This window comes from Talpa europaea (genome assembly GCF_964194135.1).
Source record: "Talpa europaea genome assembly, chromosome: 1".
Taxonomy (NCBI): Eukaryota; Metazoa; Chordata; class Mammalia; order Eulipotyphla; family Talpidae; genus Talpa; species Talpa europaea.
Window position 1 is genome coordinate 104527072 of NC_140073.1, and position 24465 is coordinate 104551536.

The 24465-nt window shown below is 32.9% G+C and overlaps 1 protein-coding gene across 1 annotated transcript in view; it reads right to left on the reverse strand.

The window, feature by feature from the left end:
* The window catches only part of LOC311168398 (sodium channel protein type 3 subunit alpha-like), a gene marked incomplete at its 5' end in the record, with an annotated part of 77709 nt that overhangs the window by 16715 nt on the left and 36529 nt on the right, over nt 1-24465 (reverse strand). The window contains 6 exon segments of the mRNA XM_084229818.1: nt 1197-1370; nt 2174-2328; nt 3369-3489; nt 13885-14355; nt 16334-16690; nt 17615-17788. Of these exon segments, the coding sequence (XP_084085944.1) occupies nt 1197-1370; nt 2174-2328; nt 3369-3489; nt 13885-14355; nt 16334-16690; nt 17615-17788 (1452 nt within the window).

The window sequence follows — 24465 nt, forward strand, 5'->3', positions numbered from 1 at the left end:
ACTTAAATGAGAATTAGAAATCATGATACTAGCTCCAAGACTTCAGTTTCTCAATGTCTAGAATAAAGGTGAGATAGTCTTTTAGGTCCATTCCAGCTGCAGAATATGAGAATATTAAAATTACCATACCAGCAGCTTTTTCAGGACAATATGGAGATTCAATTCTATTATTCATTAAAGCCATGGAAACTGAAAGTCACTTTTGGGTTATTAAAGTGAGCTTGGCAAGAGATTTATTATCAACTTAAGGGGTTAAGCAGTTTTGGGTATAGAATTCTGAGTGTATTTGTAGGAGAAAAGGGAGTAGAATTTAGATAGGCTTACACAGTTGTCAGAAATGATAAAAAGAACGAATGGATGCACAGAGCAATCCTTGATTCATATATTGGCAATTGTTAGAACTAAAAATAAAGTGCATTCTCATTGCTTAGAAACAGAGATAGTGCTTAGAGATAGTGCTTAAAGCCCTTGTTTTGTTCATACCTGTGCAATGGAAGATCACTGACTAAAAAGACCCAGATATATGTCATAATATCCCAGTGCCTCACCATTGCTTGATATTTAAAAAAAAAAATAGGATGCAAGTCAGAAGCTCAAAATTGGCAATGTTCCTGCTCACCCCAAGGCAATCAGATTGAAAGAAGGGCTCCTACACCTAATCCTTTGCATGTAAATGTCTGACTAGTTACTGGTATATCTACTACTGACTTAAAGAGTGAAAATTCATTTTATAGTGTTCGTGGACATGTGACTGGATGAATACAATAAATGGGTTATTTTAACATTTTTAGTAACATTTATTCTTGTAAGAGGCTAAAGTCCAATTCTTTCCAGTTCTAATCCCAAATCTGTCTTGATTATACTTCTGGAGAGGTCATTGCTATTTTCAATTGGTTAATAAGCTAAGTGCATAGATCTGTCAATAATTTGTGGTTATTCCTTATTTGAGTTCCTTAACTTCCATAAAAAGAATTGCTGTCGACTTGTGGCATATTTTCTTAACGCTCTCAACATTTTTAGGACCTCTTCTGTGGTTTCCTTGAGACGTTTCATTTATGTAGTTTTTAAAAGATTGCATAATTATGTCAACATTAGTGAACTTAGGTTGTGAAAACAGGGTTTTAATCATAAAAATATATGAAATATCAAACTTGCTTTCTATATAAATTTTCATAAAAATCACTCAGGATACTTACATCGACAATCAAGAAATCTAGCCAGCACCAGGCATTAGTGAAATATGTTTGAAATCCATAAGCTACCCATTTGAGAAGCATTTCCAAAATGAATATGTAAGTGAAGACCTTGTCAGCATATTCTAGCATAGTTTTGATAGTCTTTCGTTGTTCAATGTATATATCTTCAAAAGCCTGTGAATTGAGAATACTTTTATTTTATTTGGATGGTATGCCTCTCCCAAGACTTGGTAAGATTATTTACTATAATACTGGGCACAAAAGCAATAATTTGATAAATAATTACTAATTGACAGACCAACATTGATTATCAGACATCGAAAGACTGAAACTAACAAAATTTGGGCAAGTCAGTGTCGATATACTTTATTAGTTTAGTATTGTTTCCCCATCCCCATGTCTCATCTCAAAATTTCTTTTTTTAATTTTATTTTTATATTCCCCATACAATTGCAACCCCCTTATTCAAAATTTCTATCTTAACTAAATCTGCTTTTAGAGAAGTAACATGAACTTAGAAAATAATGACATTCTATTAATAGGGGACAGAATTGGCCTATTCCAACATTACTTTCTATGATTCCCTGAATGATCTAGTTTATTTTGAAAAATAAATTGATTAGATATGAGAAAAACAAAATATAATTTTACTCCATAGTCGTTAATATGATTATTAGTGAAAACTGGATTATATTTGACATGGAAGGTAATGTAGTTACAGAATGTCATTGTAAATGGTTTCTCAGTGAAGAAAACATCTGTTAGATAAACACCAGATGAGAAATCCCATCTGTCTGTTTCATGCTTCTGATGTACCCTGTACTCAATTTTGCATAGTTAAACCTGAGTGCCAGTCTCTGCAAGCTACTGATAGAGTTCTTTTTCTCCTTAAACTCAGGGTATGCATCTGGTATTTTTGGAGCATAATTTAAATATTTCACTAGAACCTGATTCTTGCCAATGTGCATGTCACTTACCAAAGCACCACTACTGAGAAGGATCATGAAGACAATGAAAGTTTCAAACCAATTGTGTTCAACAATGCTGTAGCAAGTTTTACGAAGGTTCCACCAGATCTTTCCTTTGCCTTCCTCTGTACTTACTTGACAGAATGGAAACTTTTTAATACAGCCTAAAAGAAAACATGAATTATAATAAATTACAAAGCTATGTTTTAAGCTGGAATAGGAAAAAGTAAACTTTGTTGTTTCTTCCCCATTCTAGTCTCAGCTCCTGTTTTTTGGGGTAATTGACTGCATTCTCTAGTTCTCTTCAGTATCCCTCATGTATAATGACTCATTCTGAAACTTGATATGACTAATCAGCTACCCAGAATTCTAAGAATCACTTAAATGTAAAGGCTTTTCATCGTCAGCACCAGTTAGGATCTCTCTTTGCCTTAAAGTCCAAGAATACCCCAGGGGCTTAGAGGAAATCTGTATGTTTTAAATTGTTTATTCACTTTTTTATATGACTCTGGATTATACCTCCCTTCTTTACATGTGCAGAAACCCATGTTTTCCAAGGTATCAACCACTGTCAGCTTTCCCAAGATTATTTTCAGCCTGGTACTTTTCTTAGTCACTCCTACGACTCATCTTGTCAGTCAGTATCTCTCATTTCTTTATCCTCCCCTTCTTAGCTTTCATCGTGTTATTTCTAAGTTACATCCACTCTTCTGCCCTAACTCTTCACTACTATGCATAGGATTAAATCCAATCACATTGAATCAGCAAATCTTTATTGATTTGTATGCACAACAATGTACTGGTTCTTGCTAGAGCCACTACTGTTTTTCTTGCCCAAGTGCTATAGCACGTAAATATCCAAAACTGTTTTGTTCACAGAGCAAATCAACCGCACTGAAACTGTTAGTGAATAGTATAATTATTACAGCATTTCTAAATCAAATTTTGTCCTGCCAATGAGATCTGAAAGGATTCTGTGCCAAACAGATGACCTGCCAGAATGTCATTTATCTCACAGGGCTAGTTTCCCTCCGTTTTGGAGGATAAAACCAAAAGACATATCAAATCATCTTAATTGTCCAGAAGAAAAAAAGAAAACAAAGCTCAAAATGCCTTCACCATTTCTTTGAAATATTTCCTTTAAATGAGATATATTGAGTTTCTAAGGAAAGAGGGGATATTGTATTAGTCATTTGCATTTTACCTTCAGTAAAACAAGCTTCTGGTTTAAGGTCTTCCTCTGGCTCAATTTCAGCTTGTTCACCTTCTCGGGGTGGAGCAACATCAACTGTGCTTCCTTCAGATGAGCTGGTTGCATTTAATTTCTGGAAACAAAACACCATTACAAATTTGTGATTTTTCTCCCCTTTCATTCAGATAATTTGGAAATGCTCTGCCATAGTGTGGGAAAAAAATGGTAGTGTAGCATTTGACTCTTAAATTTTACTGACAATTATATACTAATAACTTAACACTTAATCCTTCTATTCAAAACAACATAACCACTAACCTGATACAGACAAAAATAAATAAATAAACAGCATTCAATGTAGGTGATTTAGAAAAGATGGATTACAGTGATTAACTTGCTTTATGATTTCTATGTGTATATGAATGCCGTGTGAAAATAATTTAATACAGCAATACTCAGCCAAATCAAGAATAGTTTGCTAAAATTTGGTATGCTGACATCTACTACTGATTATATTAATTAAAATGCATCAAATCAAATTGTAATTTCCACCTCTTCCGATGGAAATTTTCACAGGGCAAAGAACATTACCAGTTGTCTCTAAGTACTGTCCATGTTTCTGTAATTTTAGAAAGGAAGAGCAGCACATTAACATTAGTCACAGTCATTATATTTCAACTTCGAGCTATATTTTTCTCTGGTTACGTAATTTTCTTCTTATTTTACTAGCAGAACCATGATGGATCTCTCTCTTGCAAGAGGTCTTTTTTTTTCTTTTCTTTTTTTTTTTTTTTGGAACTGCTTAAGTGAATTCCACACTTGCCAAAGACTTCTAAATGAAATGGAAATTTCTTCATAAATAGTATTGTCCAGAATCTATACAGACTTTCCTTAGAAGCACATTCTGAATTCAACATGTGATCAGGCTGTGAATTTTTCCTTTAAATAAATCACTGTGATATACCACATGGCTAGCAAAAGCCATCTTAACATTACAGAAAAAAAAATCTTATTAAGTACTCTGAGATCACCTGGGGAAACGTTATGGTGTACGATGTTTTATGAAATCTGATGCAAAGACATGACATACAGCACAACCTAGGTAATGTAAAGCTCTTACAATGAAAGAACAGCGCATGGACATGTTAATGGTTTCAAAGTCCCCATTAACTTAAGTCACTAATTGGTATAGTCACTTTGTTCTCACCTTCTGGAGTTAAAGGGTTACTGAGAAAAATAACTGAATGAACTAACATAGGCTATATAAGAGATATTTGGCTCATTATTCTTGATTTATGTTAATCATAATGTAAATGTAGTTTTATATGTTATAATATGAACTAATTGAAGAGAAGCAATCCAGATGGTACTTTCTTTTGTGTTACTTTGAGGGTGAGGTTAACCATATCTAAAATACTACAAAAAATGACTTTAAGTCAAGATACAATTCTATAAAAAAATACCTACTGGTATGGCATATGCTGAAGAGGAGCTAAACCATCAATTTTGAGTGATGGTTCTTAGTATCAATATAGTACAGGAATTTTTACCATTATTTTTTTTAACTCGTTGGAGAGGTGGGAAAGCAGATTTATATTTTCTTCTCTCAGAATTTTTCTGCTTCTTATAGCCAAGATATCTTTGTTCTTTTAAGAAATGCCAGTGCCTACGATAGCTAGCTGGATAGTATTATAGCACCTTCTGGTATAATGAAAAAAATGATGAATAGTTGTTGAGATTCAGCCAATAAAACTTCTGTATCAATTTCTCTGGTTGTTTATAGGTTGGATACTGTTACTTTTGACAAGTGGAAACAATAATATCTACCACATGAATAAAACCATTAACAAACCAAATTATTTTGGGCTTAGTTATGAAAGTTTCATGTTTCCTCTTCTTCATCTTGGTCAATCCAAGCTCAGTAATTTCTTCTGAGCCTGGTTATGCTCTGCTTCATTCATGAAGCATTTCTTTCTTGCAGGATTTCTCCATATTAAATTTTATAGAATGTTTCATCAATTAGACTTGTTTCATTTGACCGAATATTCTTATGTATATGCATTTACTTATAAATATATTTAGGTACATATATACAATGTATACCAAATATATGCACACGCACGCACACACACACACACACACACACACACACACACATATATATATATATACCTAAAGATCCAAGTATAGACTGTACCGTAAAAAAGTTGTTGCGTTTATGAAGAGTATATAAATGATCAAATTTATTTTTGTATTAATCTTATAGAAAGAATAATAGTGTTTAAGAAATTTAATATCCATTTGATCTCTAACTCAATTTTGACCTTTACAGAAACCTAATTGTATTAGAAAATGCATTTTATGAATAAATGGGGATTATTTAATTAATATTATTTTAATGATCAGAACACATGAGACTTCCAAAATGTTTATCTAAAATATTGGTTGACATTCAGTAAAGAAATATTAGGGAAGGAAGCAATAAACATATATACACATACACATATATACTTGCATTTGAAAACTAGAAATTCTATTCATCCTTCATTTTCCATTTACCACTGTTAATATAATTGTGAGATGTTAGACTTTTGCCAGTATAATTGTCTGCCACATATTCTATAGGTATATTAAATACAAATACTTATTTAAAGCAAACTTTTCACAGCACAAGTAATAGTAGTCACAAATTTTAATGTCAGTTGAATCTACTGTTTACCAAGTATTGAACTCTGATGTGTCTTTATCATTATTGTTTGTAGATTAGAAATATGTGAATGCAGTTAAGATTTTGGATATCAATAACTACAATTTCCAAATGGTGTAGAATTTATGCACTCATATTTCTTAGAGTAGAAATGGACAATAATCAGTTCATCTCTCTCTGCCTGGCATTATAAGGCATGAGATGTCTTTGAAAAAACTGTATGTAGTCTGCTCTTCACAGATGAGCAAACACATTTTACATGGAGAATTGCTTCACTGTTATTTATGAGTTTTTTCTGATTATAAGAATAAGCTTTTTAAATTTATACTCTGGAAAGTTCCTTACATGTATTTGGAGGGACATCTAGGCAAAATATTTGCAAGTTGCCATGTTCCTCTTGCACCAAACCTTAAAAGACAGTTACTAGGCTAGTGTTAATTTCACTGAGTAGTTGTTTTTTGAAGGAGGATCCTTTCCCTATAATGTTTGACAAAAAGTTTGTCTCCTTCATAAATTGGAGAATTAGGCTTATTCACATTTTCTACAGAGGTCACATTTTTGTGATAAGAAAGCACATTTTTTCCCATAAAGTTAATGAAAATATTGTACCAATTGCATCAGACTTCAAATGTTGTGAATTTACCCATATTTATAAATAAAAACTTGATTGTATTTTTGCTAAGTTATGACAACTTTTCTATTATGGTATTCTATTAGCTATGCTTTAATCACTGGATGCATAAAGAATTTTACCACCTTATTTTTAAATCACAAATCTATACCCTAGAAAACTACTTAAATATTTAAAATTGTATCTGTGTTACAGTGATTCTATCTACACATTGATAAAATACTGCCTACATTGTCCCAACATTTTCTAACTAAGTTATATACTGGCATTCATACTCTGGTAGAAGATAGTTTGTGATATATTTGATCATAATCATGCTCAAATAATTTCCAAATTATTTGTATGCATGTACTTGACTTAAAAACAAGTGACTGATGATAAATACAAAAGATAACTTACTTTCTTTATATTGCCATAGTTGTGATACTACAATATAAAAAGTAAAGAAATGAAAATTTCCATATTAAGGAACTTGATGAATATACTAAATAAGTCAAAATTAGTTCTTGTGCTGAAGTATTTAGAAATATATAACTAAGTAGATAGGCATAACAATAGAAAGCTTCCATATAAAACTACATAGTACAAGTTCAACCTTGTTTCTTGTACTATTTTCTCCCTACACCTCTACTATTTTATGGCACTTTAGATTCTTCCATCCCTTGTAGAAACCACTGATTCTACAGAGGGATGCTGGCTTATGCTCTGCAAATGCACACTGGAAAGCAGGTTTTAAGATGCAACATTCTCCAGGCCTAATTCAGCCACAGAAAACATGCCTGGCTGTAGCAGAAGCCTGGCGCAATGCTGTGGAAGCTGCACGCTGACCAAGAACCATGTTCTCAAAGACATGGTACCTGAACATGAGGTTTTCAAGTAGGTTAACTGCCAGTATCACTCGTAAGAAATGAGAGAATCAGCATCCAAAAAGACTACGAGACAATTTTTTCCTCTAATAGCATGAACTTATTAGAAATTCCCCTTTATGGAAAATAATTGCTCTTGATTTTTAATCCAATTAAATAATGAAATTTAACTTTCAGAGATAGAGAGAATGTTAGCAACTGGCCTACTTCCACTGACATGCGCTCACGTTTCATTTATTTTCAATCAGCTATCAAATGTTTGACTCTCACAAACTGCCGTATGATTCAAGAGGCAAAATAAAAGATTCAGCCATTACAGATTGCTTTTAAAAACTAGGCATTTCTCTCACAACTGCTGGGTTTTATCTTGAGTAAGATCTTTTGGTCACACATACTGTTAGGGCCTTAGTCTGATCGTTTGGATTTGCATGTTCATATCTTGACTTAGTTAACTACAAGAACAGGTGACCTCACCATGAGAGGCTGCCTCTCCAAGGAAGGAAAAGCTAAACTAAAACCAATAGTTCTATTCCCTTGACCCACTTATTGAATGGTTAAAAATATGTACCACCTTGGTGTGGTTTCGGTCAATATATTTTAAATGGGCAACACCTCTGGTGCTCCTTATATTTTAAAATAGCCTCAATAAGCACATGATATATGAAACTGCAAATAATTATGCGGTAATTGAAGAATAGCTAAGGGGGCATCAAAAAGGTAAAGGAAAAGCTGATTTATGTTGTAAGGAGACACAAAAATTTTCATCTAAATTAGCTTTAATTGGGTTTGATTTCAGCAATCCACTAATGCACCAAAACACTTGTCTAAAGGTTGAGATAAGTGTTAAGTGACTATTCATATACCCATCTTTGGTTCTGGTAGAGTTTCCTCACATTCAGTTTCATAAAGAGTGTTTGGAAGACACTGAGAGCACAGTAGAAAAATTGAAAGCTAGTGGTGATCTCCCATTGCTTTCCAGATTCTGAAAACAGTGCCTTTTCTAGAAGGGTACGTGCTTCAGAACTTACCACCTATTTTCAAAGTTTCCATACAGACTTTGGAAAGGAAAGGATCCTGTTATAATTATGGTGTAAAATATAGCACCATTTTTTTCAATGCCATTTAATTCTGTTTAGCTTGTCAAAAAAAATTAAATCAGATTCTCTTCAGTGACTAATAATAATGTTTTACTCCTAAAATTAAAAAGTCATTATTGCCAAATAAAAACAACAGAAATCACCAGGTACTGTATTTTTTGGTTTTTATTAATAATTTAATTTCTGGATTTGTTGCATTCTACAACAAGTTGTCAATTATCCCTAAAGAGGAAGCAAGTTGTATCAATGAACCTAGAGACAAGCCCAACCTTTAGTCAGATATTCTTTTTCACCAAAAATCATGGGATCTGCCATTCTTCAAGAACTTTTTATTTTTACTTTACAATGTCCCTCACAGAACTCTCACTCTGACTGAGATTCTAGTGAGCAAATGATACAATAGGAGAAAATTGAGTTAAGAAAATTAACTAAAACTTAGTTAATTCACAAACCTATAGTAATCTTGTGAGGGATCTTTATTTCTCACAAAACTCTAATAATCAAAACTAGGGCATTTTCCAAGTCTGTTTTTTGCCTGCTCTTTTTGGTAGAACATTTAGAGAGAAATTTATGTAAACTAGGAAAATTCTTTTAAAAATGAGTACACTGGGCCAATTACTTAATAATCAAGATGCAATGAACTTTTTCTACCTCATATCAAAATGTTTTCTTTCAGTTAATTTACAATGATCACTTTGCAGACACATGACTTAACACTTTCTCTAAACTACATGAAAAATCCAAGATATGTTGGTGCCCAAATGCATACAGACTATGGCCCTTCTTATCCAAAACCTCATGATCACCTAATTTTTTTTTTTAAACAGAGTCTTTCCCAAAAGACATGAAAGCAAACATTTCCATCTGGAGCACATGAATTGGATGGGCTGAAAATTATATTCATGAATCTGAATATAATGATTTTTAAAATGGCAGCACTATCAAAAAAACAAAGACAACAACAACAAAAAAATAAAAACACCAAACCCTGTGAAGCTCATTTTGGTAATTCAATTTACTTATAAAGGCTGAATCAAAAACAAAAAGTTGTGGTCTTATCTTAATGAACTAAAAGCAGAGAAATCAAAAAAAAAAAAAAAAGCATGCTCTCCTAAATTCTTGACTATATCGAACTTTAAACATTGTGTTTTAAAATAGATATAAATCCTAGAGAACATGCAATTATTGCTTTTAAAAGTCGAGAAGACTAAACTGGGAAAATGATTAGCAGAATCAGATATGATGTTGGGACTGCCCGTCTTTCCTGACCATGCTGTGATGTGTCACACGATTCAGCGGAGAGCAGCTGTGCTGGTCTAGCACTTCCTTGCCACGGCAGGGGAAGGAACATAGCTGAATAGCATGCAGGCCAGTCAAAACTCATTTAGAAAGTGATTGTACATGTGCAACTTGCTTGGGTAACCTGGGTAAAAGTGGTGACTTGAGCCTCTAGCTGGTTAAAAAACACCAGAGCTGCATTCTTGAAGGCTCCAGCTTGATTTTACCCCTGTGAGAAGTAAGAATGGTAAGTAGTGAAGGTCACAGTATGATATTGGTAGACTATGCTTTGGAATTCAACTTTACATATTCTTAAAAGCATTTATTCTATATCCTTCACCTAGGAAGACAAAGAAACCTTTTAAGAACTAAATTGGAAAAAATCCATAGCTATAGAAAAAGTTCCAGAAATCATGATTAGGTAAACTTTAAAAATATAAAGTAAACAAAATTTTACATTCTATCTTGTCACAAGATTTGTATTCCAAGTTTTTTTTTAATAAAAACATCACTATTTTGAAAGTCATACTTTCAATTCCGATTGTTTTCATACAAAGCTATGTACTTTTTTCCCGTATCAGCTTGTTATCTAAATGGTTTATTTATATGGATATAACAGATACATATATGTCTATAATATATATTGTATAAAATATATGCAAGTATCATAAACATAGATAAATATAGCAAACATATTAATATAAGAACTTCTAGGTATCCTTTCTCCTCAGCAGCACTACAGAGATGTTTTGTTATGAAAATCAATGGAAGGAGTGGAATAGCAAGAGTTTTCAAGTACCATCTAAATTAATGATTAATTTACTGTCTCTACTCAAAGCAGAAATGTACTGTGAATATTCTTTTCTTTTTAAGGTGAGAAAGGTATCACTTTGGCTTAGCTTTTATGATTTCTCACATTGTTAGCAAAGAGAAAGGATTTTCTGTGCTCTCTAATTCAATGTTCTTATGCTACTTATAAAAAAACACAACTAGGGAAAGTGATTCAAAATGCCACTTTGTGGATCTGTTATTTTTAATTTGTGCATGTGTGTGTGCAATATTTATTTAAAATAATAACCCAAGCAACATAAGCATACAACTATGACCTGTGTTTAATGTTGGAGGTTTTCAGAAATTTCAAAACTGCATTTTGCTGGAATTTTTCTAAAACTACCCTTTAATGTTGAACACACTGATTTTTGCTTTTTATTAAAACTACTTTACACTTTAATTCTTTGTGTGAGCATACACTATTACTTTTCCAATTTTTTTTGGTACTAATTTTACCACATAATCATCCACATAAAATTCATTCTAAATATTGCTATGCAAAATAACTTCAAATGTTATTCCAATTTTATAAAAATATATGATTTCATTTTTATGGTGTTGTATTTTCCCACTAAAGTAGGTTACATTTTAAGCAATTTTATTACATTCTGTAGCTGGATACCATGTATCCAAAATTAGCTTGGAAGAGGATGAGTGTTATTTTAAAAAAATAACCCAATAAGGTGTTTTTGTTCAGATAATAAAAATGTTTTCCAGGTATTGATGAGGAAGACACTGTATCTCATTATCCCAAACATGTTACTTTACTCATTATAAGTGCATGACAATTGGGTAGTATTCTTCTAAGCAGTCATTTAAAATATCTGTGGACTTTACAGATATTTTTAACTATTAGGATAGTCACCTGTTTGATAAAAAGAAATTATCATATTGAATTTCCATAGGTCCAATGTGATATAATCTATGATATTAATGTAACAACAGTTTCTCTACTTCTTTGAATTTTCTACCTCTTAATCCCAAACTGTTCATGCTATTTCCCCCTTGACTTCCCATATTTTTCTTTCTAATTTACTTCTTTGGCAAATGCCTCTGTTTTCAAGGAATCAGATCATTTGAAATCTGAATTAAGAGACCTATTTTTAAACCCTCACCTCACACCCAGAGCCTGTTTCCCTGTACAGTCACTTCTAATTCAGTATTACTCATTTAAGTTCCTCCTCTTACCACATAAACCTTTCAGAAATGGCATTATCATTTTTCCAATTTCCAAGATTCTTTACTAAGTTTGTCAAGCTGCCATTTAGTCTCAGTTCCCATTATTTATTACCTTATTTATTAAGGTACTTACTTATAATATCAAGAATTCCATCACCTTATTGGTAGCAAACGACTTTTATTGTGTTTCCAAGATAATGCCCCTTATACCTCACTATGAACTCTTTCATGCATTGATAGCAAATAAATTTTCCTAAGACATCACTTTCCTATTGCCTTTCCCTTGCTTCAGAAAAAATGCCTCCATATTGATTATGCTCTCAATTCCAAATGACTTATTTCAAAGACTTTACAATCTGAAAATGCCTTCCGTGTTTGAGCATATTTTCTTAACCAATACTTTATTGGTCTTCTTAACCAATACTTAACCAATACTTTATTCATGTTCATTGTCTCACTGCCTAACCTTAATGCTAAGTTCACTCTCAACTCTGGCTTTTGTTTAGTAGCTTCTGATTTTTACTTTCTGTTCATATATTTGACTCAAACTGTGAAACCTATTTCAGTTATATTTTCACTTGGCAATTCGCCATGTTCTCAATACCTGTAGCCTAATACTCAGTCCTGTAGGATTAAACTTTTTAAAGGTCTTTAATAACTTTGTCAGATAGTGTTAGTTTCCTCAAGGATGTTAAGATTTTCCCAAAGGGGGTTATGTTATAAAGTTCACCTTTAACTCTTCCTTAAGTTTAGCATCCAGTAGTTCAGTGCTGAACAATAGTATGAACAAGATGTAATTTAGAATGAATTCCATTAAGCAGACTTTCACTGGGGTATTCTGAGAAAGAATATAATACTTCACCTTGTATGTACTTTTGCCTTTTTCCAAAATATTTTAAAATTTGCTGTTAGATCTCAACAGCTTTAAAATGCTGGGAAAAAAAGAATCATGAGGCAATGCATTGTGACATTGTCAACTATTTATTATTGATGGTAAATTCTGTTGATGTCACTATGTAAAAAGGAGGTTCCAAAATAAGTTTGCAAAATCAGATTATCGTTGATCTGATTCCTATGATGTCTATATTATATCAAGTTAAAACATATCTTTTAAAGTATTCAGAAATACTCTCCTGCTAGGCTTACTTCCTACTGGTATATTAGAAGTCCATAATAAAAAAAAAGTAAAAAATATTAATCCTGTTTTCCACAATACAGAATTGCAGAATTAATACCACTAAGCTACTGTCATAGGTTACTATGAATTCTAATCATAGTAGGAACAATGTGCTTTTTTTCTGTTCTTTCAAACAGCCAGCAATATAACAGTAAGACTGGTCTTTATTCTACAGTTTAAACAGCTGTAATCTTCATGTGAAGCTTCTTTATGTAGTTCTTAGCATTTTCAAGTTAATCTGAAGACCTCATAAATTTGCTCATCCTTGACTAAGCTAACTGTAATCAGTGCTACTTGCATTTTCCTAGTATAACACTTTCATAAATTAATAACACTATCCCAGTCAATAAAACTTTCAGACATGAATAAAAACATGAAATTTTCACACTATAAAGATCTTAGCAAAAGTATGTATTATACAAAGTAAAGAGAATGACACTTTCACAGTGATCTATAAAATAGCATTCACTGATTTTTCTAAAGAGCATAATGTAGTGTACAATAGATGTAATAAATAACATCACTTTCCTGAAAGGTCATGTTTTTTAAGCATACTTTCAAACTATCAAGAAGGGGAATACATTAATTGTTCAGAATGCTGATTTCCATGGAAAGTTAGAATTCCTATGAATTTTCAATAAGGAATATTTCATAATTTTCCAACATTGCCATCTATATAATTTCCAGCATACTTTTTAACAATGCATATAACCACAGTAAAAATACTAAATAACTACAGTGTGTTGTTAAAAGCACTCTTACCTCTTTGCTTTCTTCTAGTTCTGATTCACTGCTGAACTCTTCCGTATTTAAGTTTTCAAAGTCAGACTCTCCAACAGCAATTGGCACTGTTACAGTGAGGCTGGGGTTGTTTATGAATGACATATAATCATTCTCATCGATTACATATTTTTCAACACTGCTCCCAGTACCTACACCACTGGTGGTTCCATTTCCATCTTTAAGATAATTAAGCTCTTTGCTTATTTCAATTCCAGTATTATTGGATATGCAGCTGTCTATTTTGTTGCCTTCATGAATTTCTATAACTTTTGGCTTTCTAAAAAAGGTTGTTCGGAAACACTCCCGTATCTTATTTTTCACATAATCGATTCCCTTTTGCATCCTTCCTACTGCAATTTGGAGATTGTTCATTTCATTATCATCATCAGTAGCAGCAAGATTGTCTGAGCTAAATGAACTCAACAATAAGGCCAGAAAGAGGTTCAGAACCTAGAAGAAATAAAGTAAGTTTGCTATATTAATATTGAAGTATGAATAAAATAATAACCTAAACAGGACACTCACAGATCTTTGTTATAAGGAAACAACTATTTCTTGAATGTGCTCTATATTTTAGACACTGTGTCTTAATCACACACTATTTATAGGATTTGATATCTTCTATGTGCTATGAGAACAAAATGACAACATTAACACCTTTTCTTTCCTACCTAGATAGATGGTCAATGGGAACCCACATTGACCTAATATTTGTTTCTATACAGGATTGCCACTGAAAAGATGAAATCCCATTTGTATCACTTTGGTTGATGAAAAAGGATATATTTATTTAATAATTTTACTTTCTTGTGTCCAGGGAATATCTAGCTTTACTTGTGTAGATAGTGAATTAATAATCACCTGGTAACAGCTGTAAAAAATGATACACTTAAAATTCCTTTGTCCAGCGGCCACAACATTTATAAGAATTCATTTCTAAATGCAAATTATATAAGGACTATCACATTTCCCACTGTATAGATTGAAATTTGTGTTCAAATAGTTCAACAGATGGAGAAAAACCTAAAATTATTGCAAGGTTTAAACTAACCCCATATAATGTAAATTACTTTTCTCTTTCCTTTTTTTTGTGAAGAATATATAAGGAAATCTTAAATCCCAGAATATCAATACGATACATGGGGAAAAATTAATCAACTGATAAAATATGATTAATACAGGAATAATGCATTATAACTAGTATAAAAGAAAATTTACTTATAGAAACAGTCTAACCTGAAATGTACTTTTTAAATCAGAATAGATTATATGGAGAGAAGACAAGAATCCCAGTTTATTTCCTTATTTATGTTTCAAATTTTGTTCAGAATCTAGAGTTTTCTAATTTACAGATCTAAATGTCATTGCAGTTCACAGGTATCTCATAAATCCTCTTCTAAGCAACTTCATGTAAGATGTACTCCTCAAAGGATTGGTGTAGGGTGATATCATCAAGAAACACTTTGTTCATACATGGTTGAGAAATTTAAGCATTCATTCATACAAATTGTAATATTACTGCTTTTAAATAAAATCTAAAACAAAACCTCTAATATCTGGTCAATGTCCTTACATATGAATAACTTAAACTGCAATAATTCATTTTCTTTCTATAAAGCAAATTCAGGGGAAAATATTTTCAATCCCCTTTTGATAATTACCATATATAACTAAACAGTTACGTTCTATTTTGTTGAAATTTATCTTCAAAATATGTTTGTATGTGACTTACGGTTCTAAGCATACAAAATGAACTATGGATGTATAAAGAACGTTCAATGTAGAGTATATAATTGTAATTATAGGTTCATTGGAGATCATTATTAAAATAATATTAGGATAGGGCCTCCCCTGGTGGCGCAGCGGTTGAGTGCTGGGCTGCGAGGCTGCCCGCAGCCTCTGCAGCACTGGTTCGATCCCCGGCCGCTGGGTGAGGGTCCCACATGGAGCGCAGAACTCTCCTGCTGCCCGCCGCTCCCCTCAGCAGTGTATTGCTCCCCTCAGCAGTGTATTTCGTTGGTCTGCCTGCTCTGTTCCCCGCTCTGGCTCTGGCGAATTCTCTTACCCTCCCGTGCTCCTACCTGTACCCAGTGCTTGCATAAATGAATAAATAAAATCTTTTAAAAAATAATAATATTAGGATAAAATTAGTCTTGATAAAAACATTTCTTTGTAGAGAAAAAGCTAATATTTTTGTCCTCAAACTTTCACGGACATATTTCATTTAATCCTCTCATCAACTACAAAGTGCCCATTTTGTTATTCCAGTTTCATAACCGGGAAAACCCAGCCTTAGATAACTTGCCCCTGCTTGGAATATTGGTACTAGGATTCTTATATGCATACTATATAGTGTCGACTGTGTCAGTCTGCCTACCTAGCTACTGACTCATCTTGTTCTGAGTTATGATTTTTAATACATACGTACCACTAGGTTTCCAATCACCATGACCATCATGAAGACAGTAAGGCACATGGTTTGGCCAGCGACCTCCATGCAGTCCCACATGGTCTCTATCCACTCTCCACACAGCACACGGAACACGATCAGGAAGGAGTGGAAGAAGTCATGCATATGCCAGCGGGGTAGTTCACAGTCACTGGAGATCTTGCAGACACATTCTTTGTAGCTCTTTCCAAACAGCTGCATGCCGACTACGGCAAAAATGAAGACGATGATGGCCAACACCAAGGTGAGGTTACCCAGAGCCCCCACAGAATTGCCAATTATCTTAATTAGCATATTCAAAGTGGGCCATGATTTTGCCAACTTGAAAACTCGAAGCTGTAATCAAATGAAAAGATACTCTTAGTGGTAATCGCAATTTAATTTTGGAAGTTAGACAGGTATTATTTTATCAGTATGCCATATTGTAGACCCACCTCCAAGGGATATAAAATCTAAAGCCATAGTAAGCAAATTCAAATCCAGAAAAACTTTGTTAATGATATTGGAATTATAAATCAAATCATAATATCATTTAAGTGTAAAAATGAGAAAGATAAAACATTTCAGAATAAATGAAACATTTCTGATTCATCAACAGATGAAACAGCATAATGAAAACAAATTAACATTTTGATTAGAGACATTTGTGAATTTAGCAAATTAATGTCACCGTCAGACTTTAGAGAGTAAAAGGAAACATCAGAGGTATGATTATTTTTAGTGGACATTTATAAAGTAAAATTAAACTAATTGGATAAAAAGATGCAGAAATAGTTTCAATTTCAAGATACACATTCTACCTAATTCCCAATAAAACTTTACATATATTCAGAAAATTTTTTGCTATAATTCAAAAAACTTTGTTATACTATTGTTTAAAGTGCTTATGACATCAAATATTTTGCCACATCTAATTTCAAAGTAATTCCTACAAATATAAGGTTGATAAAAAGCTAAGATAAATTGGGGCCTAAAGTTTTAATTTCCATGTTTATAGACATCTAAAAAAATGAATTAAAAACATAATTTTAGAAGCATTTTTTTAAAATATAGTCATGTAGCTAATCATTATGAAGTGTTTCAACTATTTTTATCATTGTTAGAAAATAGTTTACACTTAAAGAGAAAGTTTATTTTCTTAGTATAACACATATTGCTGTAAATTTAATATTAAACCTCATATCTATGTTAGTATAGACTGATTCAATTTCAAAATAAACATTATGCCAATGAGGGCAGAAACATAGTCTATGCAGATACCAGTCTGAATGATCGCAGTACAGACAATCCTTCCACATTTGCCAAGCCAAGCTCCATCAAACTGAGGCTGACTATAATTCCATCAAAGATATTCCATCCTTCTTGGAAATAATAATATGGATCCATAGCAATGATCTTGAGAACCATTTCTGCTGTGAAGATCCCGGTGAAGACCTAAAGCAAAATAGTTTCACAAGCAATGAAATACTTTTGATACTGCCAAAATTTGTAAAGAATAATATTAAGGAATCATAAGGAAAAACATCTAAAATATAAAGGCAGGAAATGTGACAAATTGATACAAATTTTGTGAGTGAGTCTGCACAGGTGTTTTATAATGATCTCTGGATTCGTGCCTGACAATTAAACTTCATGGATTAATAGAGCAAGGAACTGAAGATCTTGCTAAAAGCAGTGGAGAGGGCGAGACATTCTCAGTGTACATACACCCATAATGAATAAATGATTTGATTGGTTAGATAAATATCTTTGAAAATAAAAAGAAAATCAATATGACAAACTTAAAATTTGTTTAATTCAAAACCACAGGCTAAGAAACCCAAAAACATGAAGAGTTATGAAATTACTCTTGCAAAATGTTTTAAACCAGTTCTCTTAACTGTGGGTAAAAACTGAATTTTATGACTGTTATTTCAGGCTTACCAATTACTGAAGTAAATCAGCCTTTACCTTGAAGGAACTTTGTCAGAATAACATTATTAAAATTATTTGGCTTGGCTTCCTAAAAACATCAAATTAATTAAATCCTGATCCACCTTCACAAATGTGAAAATATAGCTAACATCTAATTTTCCTATCACAAAAAGATTTAAGGTAAAAACCCATTCAAGAAAAACAAAACTGCTTCTCATTAATAAAATACATTTTAATCAAAACCTAATACATGAAAATCTAGATATATGGTGGGATGCACATTGAAAAATGATATCTTCCTTTTTATAGAATGACTCATGATGGGATATTTTTGTCCCTGGTGATGTAAAATGAATTGTGATTTGTACAAATTTTATTCTTATACAAAAGTTTCAAAAGCAGTTACTATTTCCTATAGGCAGCCCAATGATAAAAATAGATGAGTTAAACTGAGAAGTTATCCAGGTAAAAGATTTACAAATATCTTTCCTACAGAAAATCACAAGGCAGTATTTTCAACTCCTCTGAAGTGATTAGATCTGTGTCATGGAAACCTGTACTCTAAACTTATATTCTTTTATCTAAAATGTAAACCTAACATGAAACTTTTCTTTAAAAATAACATTTTAATTACAATTTGCAGCTAAAAATCATAACTATCGCATTAAATGTTTTTTTATTTAGGCCCTAAAAATCATTTTGATTGGCTGGTACATTTTTGTCTAGGTTTAGCATTACTAGTGATTAAGCGTTTTAGAACATGTCATTCTGGCTAAGGTCAAACCAGCACACTGATTTTGATGCTGTGTTTACATAATTTTAAAACTCTATCAAGAGGGCCTCCCTGGTGGCGCAGCGGTTGAGCGCTGGGTTGTGAAGCTGCCCGCAGCTTCTGCAGTGCAGGTTCAATCCCCGGCTGCTCCCTGGCCACCGGAGGAGGGTCCCACATGGCACTTCGCCCTCTCCTGCCGCCTGCTGCTCCCCTCAGCAGTGTACTTCAGTCTGCCTGCTCTGCTCCCCGCTCTGGCTCTGGTGAATTCTCTTACCCTCCTGTGCTTCTGACTGTACCCAGTGCTTGTATGAATAAATAAAAATAAATCTTAAAAAAAAAAAAAGAAAATGTTTAAAAAAAAAAATCAAGGCATGCCAGAAACAAAAAGAACTGGCAACTTCTGGATAGATGGGATTATATACATAATGACATGTATAGTTAAAAATGCTAATGTATGGTTTATAAACATTCATTCAACTGTCTTTGAAATTTCTGTATCACAAAATATTTTTAAGGACAAGATACGAAACATTTAATATTTATTGTTTAAACTTAACCTTAATTATATCGTGTCTCATACAGAAGCTTTTTATCTTTTAAACCTTTGGATTAATATTTCTTTAATCATTAGTTCATTCACAAAAACTGGCTGAGCACCTACTTATAGGTGAATATTGTCTAGGCTTTGAAAACATAATAGTAATTAACATATACAAACCTGAGATTGCATAAGCCTAATTCATTTATGTTAATGCATTTCTTTTGGACAATGAATTTATAGGCTCCCTAACCCAGTCTTAAATGAGGAGATAAGTTCAGAGGGAATGGAATGATCACATGTTAGGGAGTAGAGTCTCAATTTGGTGATGGAAAGATTTTTCTGTTGGTATTTACTTGGAGAGGAAAGTTCTGTTTATAGACATTAAAATGAGAAACGTTTATTCTGAAGGCTAAAGCTTACATATTGATCAGTTTGCTATGCAGACTTATATTCTATTTCTTTGTAAAGGATCTGATGTAACTATAGTTGCCTTTTGCTCTATTACAACCAGCATCTTGTTTTAATGATTTTAGATTTATTATTTCCAGACCTTTTGGATACACATTTTTAATACTCCTGCATTGATGCTAGAGGCCTTCCAAGTGAGTTCTACCATATGACTCCCAAGTTCTATCTTTTAGTAGGCAAAGGCAATTTTTTTTTTCAAAGAGTTATCATGTTCCTTTCCTGAGATTTTGAATTCATCTCCTTTACCACTTAATTAAAATAGATTTGTTAATTGTGTTTCTTTAGGCTTTCATTTGCAAATAGTGTATTAGATATAAAAACAGGTGCCATGTTCTGAGTTCTCTCTGGGTCTAGCAAAATAAGGGAATTTCACTGATTACCATGAATGTTACAGTAAGAAAAGTAATTAGTCTAGGAGCTACAAATTTCTATCTATATTCCCTGAAGAAAGAGTTACAGTTAGTTGGAAATGTTTGTATGATGAAGAGATTGTCCAATCTACCATGAATGGTGAAAGTTTTCTTATCTATAGAATCCCTAGGGTGGCCACAAGGGTTTTATAATGGTTAAAACAAAACAAAATGAAAACCAAAATCAAGACAGAGAATCTTAGAAACAAAATAGAATTTGAGTCTCTTGTATTTAAATTTGGTCAATTCAATAAGCTAAGAATTCACGAAATTTTTATATGTTCTAGAAAAAGGTTGCAAAAGGGGCAGTTGATCCAAGTGAAGACAGAAACTTCCACCACTCCTTCATGGAAAATTCTTTTGTGATCAATTCAACCAAAACCTTTATGTCCTTATTTATAAGACAGTATGCAGTTATTTGGGCCATAATAAAGTAAACCATAAAAAATTTAACTTTATTTGAATGAGCAAACTATAAACTTCCCACAACATGTCTGATATAGCCATCTAAAGTATATAATATAGTACACATGATATAAAGAATATTCTGTCTCTTCATATATATGTTATGTGTATATATGTATATATAATACACATATATACTATCATAACACATTATAATATACTATTATATATTATATATACTATATAACACACATATAATAATATCATGTATATATAATAACATACATATTATTTTGTAGAAAGGAAAATATTTATAAAGCATTATATGTACAGAGCATCTGTTTGATATTTCCTTCTTATCTATATATGCTATGTAAATGTATGTTATTATATGTACATTATTTTTCAAATATGGAAATATCAATGTTGTTAGAAGTAGCAATAAAATGTTTTATGAGAAATTAAACTATGAAATGCTTTATAGGTTTAAGATGATGATGATGAGGAGGATGATTGAACTTTTAGCTAATAGAAATAGTCTGTACATCTCCCACACTTATGATTAGATGTGTTAACATAAGTTTGTTCCCTGTCATGTACACTCTCTATTTTGATGAACCTTGTTTTTTCAACACTAATCTCAAGTTACTAGTGGTTCTATGCAATCTGCCAGTCAGTGGTCTCCCAAACTCATCATCTCTGTTTCTATTCATTAAGCTATAAAAAGCAGGAACATGAAGTCATACAGTCTAATACATTGTTTTCATAGGAAAACAGGCCCAGGGCCTCCCCGGTGGCACAGCGGTTGAGCGCTGGGCTGCGAAGCTGCCCGCAGCCTCTGCAGTGCTGGTTTGATACCTGGCCACCAGTGAGGGCCCCACATGGTGCGCAGACCTCTCCTGCCGTGCCTGCTGCTCCCCTCAGCAGTGTACTTCGTCAGTCTGCCTGTTCTGCTCCCCACTCTGACTCTGGTGAATTCTCTCACTCTCCTGTGCTTCTGACTGTACTCAGTGCTTATATAAATAAATAAATCTTAAAAAAAAGAAAGAAAGAAAGAAAACAGGCCCAAAGATAGAAATGATTTTTTCAGAACCATCCAGGTATATAGCATAAACTCTTGGACTTTGACCTAGACATGGTGCTTCAGTTCAGTGTTTTTCCATTTGATCATCCTCTAATCCAACCTGTCTTATTCCGTATTTTCTTACTCAACTGCTTCAACATTAAAGTTCTATAAAGACTCAATTTCCTGCTTCACTCTGGAAAATTTCCAAAATTTCATTTTGCTTGTCCAACTTCCCTAATTATCTAATAGCCTGGGAAAAAAACAAGAACTAGCATATAACTATTTTCCATCAGTATTTAAAAGAAAGGTTAATGGCATACATAAGAGGAAGGAAATTGTTTATTGAGCACATGCTAGATACCAGGCACAGTGCTAAGTGTTTTCACATCACCTCATTTGACCTTCACAACTCTGGGCAATGGGCATTACTGTATTCATTTCAATAACAAAAAAACAAAAGCTTGGATTTTTTTTTTTATCAGTCTTGCCCAGATGCTACATTATTAGTAAACATTGACAATGAGGTCAAATTAATTCCCCTTGACTTTGAAACCTTTGTTATTTCACAAAAAAATCCTACCTAGAGCAGCCCTTTTTCATAGCAAACTATAGGTTGGTTATTTATTAAGCACAACCATATAAACACTGTGAGAAGTATACACGAATAATGGGACATGATCTCGGTCATCAAGTAATTTATAATGAACTTGAAAACCAGTAATTGGGACAGACAAAGAAAATGACTAATAATCAACCATGTTTTATTCATAAATGCACTAGAAATCAAGAAGAGAGTGTTTAACATGGGCTAAGTGTAATTAGGTAACATGAGGCTGGAATGGGAGCTTGAAGAATTAAGATGGTGTGTTTTGGAATCAGAACACTCTAAACATGAATGTAGAGAACAGAAAATATTTTCCCACATGTAAAATAAAACATTTGTGTGGTATTTTGACAAGGTTAATGGTGGCTGATTAGGAAACAGTGGACATAAGGTGGTATGGGGAGGGTGAAATCAAATAGGGAGTCTTGAAAACCAAGATAGAAATGTTGAATTCTAAATAAATACTTCAGTGAGGTGAAAGGATACTGATTGCCTAGTACTAGAAATATTACTTTAATGTTAGTTATAGAATTAATAAAGAGATACCTTGAAAGAGGAAATAATGGTCTTCAGCTCAAATTATATGTAAGAAAAGCAAAAGAAAATAAAAAGGCCACTACCAGAGGTAAAACAAGATTGAAATACATTATCAGGACTTTCAATGAACTGTGGGAGAGGTGATCTTTCAGCTGTGACTACTGTTTTTAAAATTATCCTTGAGAAATAATTAGTAAGAGTTGGAAATGCAGGAGTAAACATAGCTCAGATCACAAAAGTAGGTAATTCACAGAGTTTGATGTGTATATAAAAACATTGAGTGAAAACATAGCCCTAACAGACATATGAAAAGAAGTCCAGAAAAAGAGGCAGAGAGAGAGTAATTGAAAAGTTCAAGGACAAGCTGAAAAAACCTCAGTATCTCAAGCATCAAAGATAAAAAATATCTCAATCTGCGTCATGCATCATTAAATGAAAAAATGCAGTAAGGTTGTGTTCACATACTGAGGTAGAGATTTATGCAATTATCTGCCCAGTATTCTCTTTCCCCCTTTTGTTGGAATTGCTTTTATACTTCTGTGAGTCTTTGGGTTTGCCTTGTTTTCACATGATTCCACTCACTGCCAAGGCTGATTAAACCGGAAGTGAACACCTAGCCAGGCTGTGCCAAACTGTCCTATCATGATAGTCTTTGAATGGAGTTCAAAGAGGTTTTTGAATAGACACGAGGAGTCTTTTTTTCCCAGTGAAGACATTACAGGATGTAAAACCAATGAGCTATGGTTGAGTACCTGATCTAGATACATAGAGGCAGTGTACCTTTGGGCTACATTCAAGCCTTTGGTGGTTAAAGCATTTACTAAAGCCCAATTGCAAAATTACCCTTTATATGGCTTAGTAGTTTGATTGTTTTCCATTCCATGAGTTGTATGTTTTTATTCTCCTCTTAAGCTAGTTTCTGCCTTGTGCAAAAAGAGAATGTCTTGATTATTTATGTAAATCCTTTTTTATATCTGTCCATCCATTTCAACTTCTTACAGATTTAGGAGGGAATGTCCATGTCAGCATACCCATATATAGATGCATACTCAAGTAACTGAACCCAGAGGTATGACTAAATTACAAATAATCTTTACCAACTATTTCTTCTTTGTGTGAATACTATTGAGGGATTTTATAAGATAATTCCTCTTTTGTAAAGAAATTTATCTTTGTATTTTCTTCAATGAGCATGCCTTCTTCAGAGTCTAGGTGTGTTAAATTGAATGTTTGTGAAGCCAGTTAGATCTTATGGTTTCTTTGGATCTGTACTTCCTGCAAGAATGGCAATAAATATTTTAATGTATTTACAATTGATAAGACATCATGACCAATCAGCAAGGACATTGGTCTAAACAATCAGCTTCATGCTAATTGAATTTTAGACCTTGTCA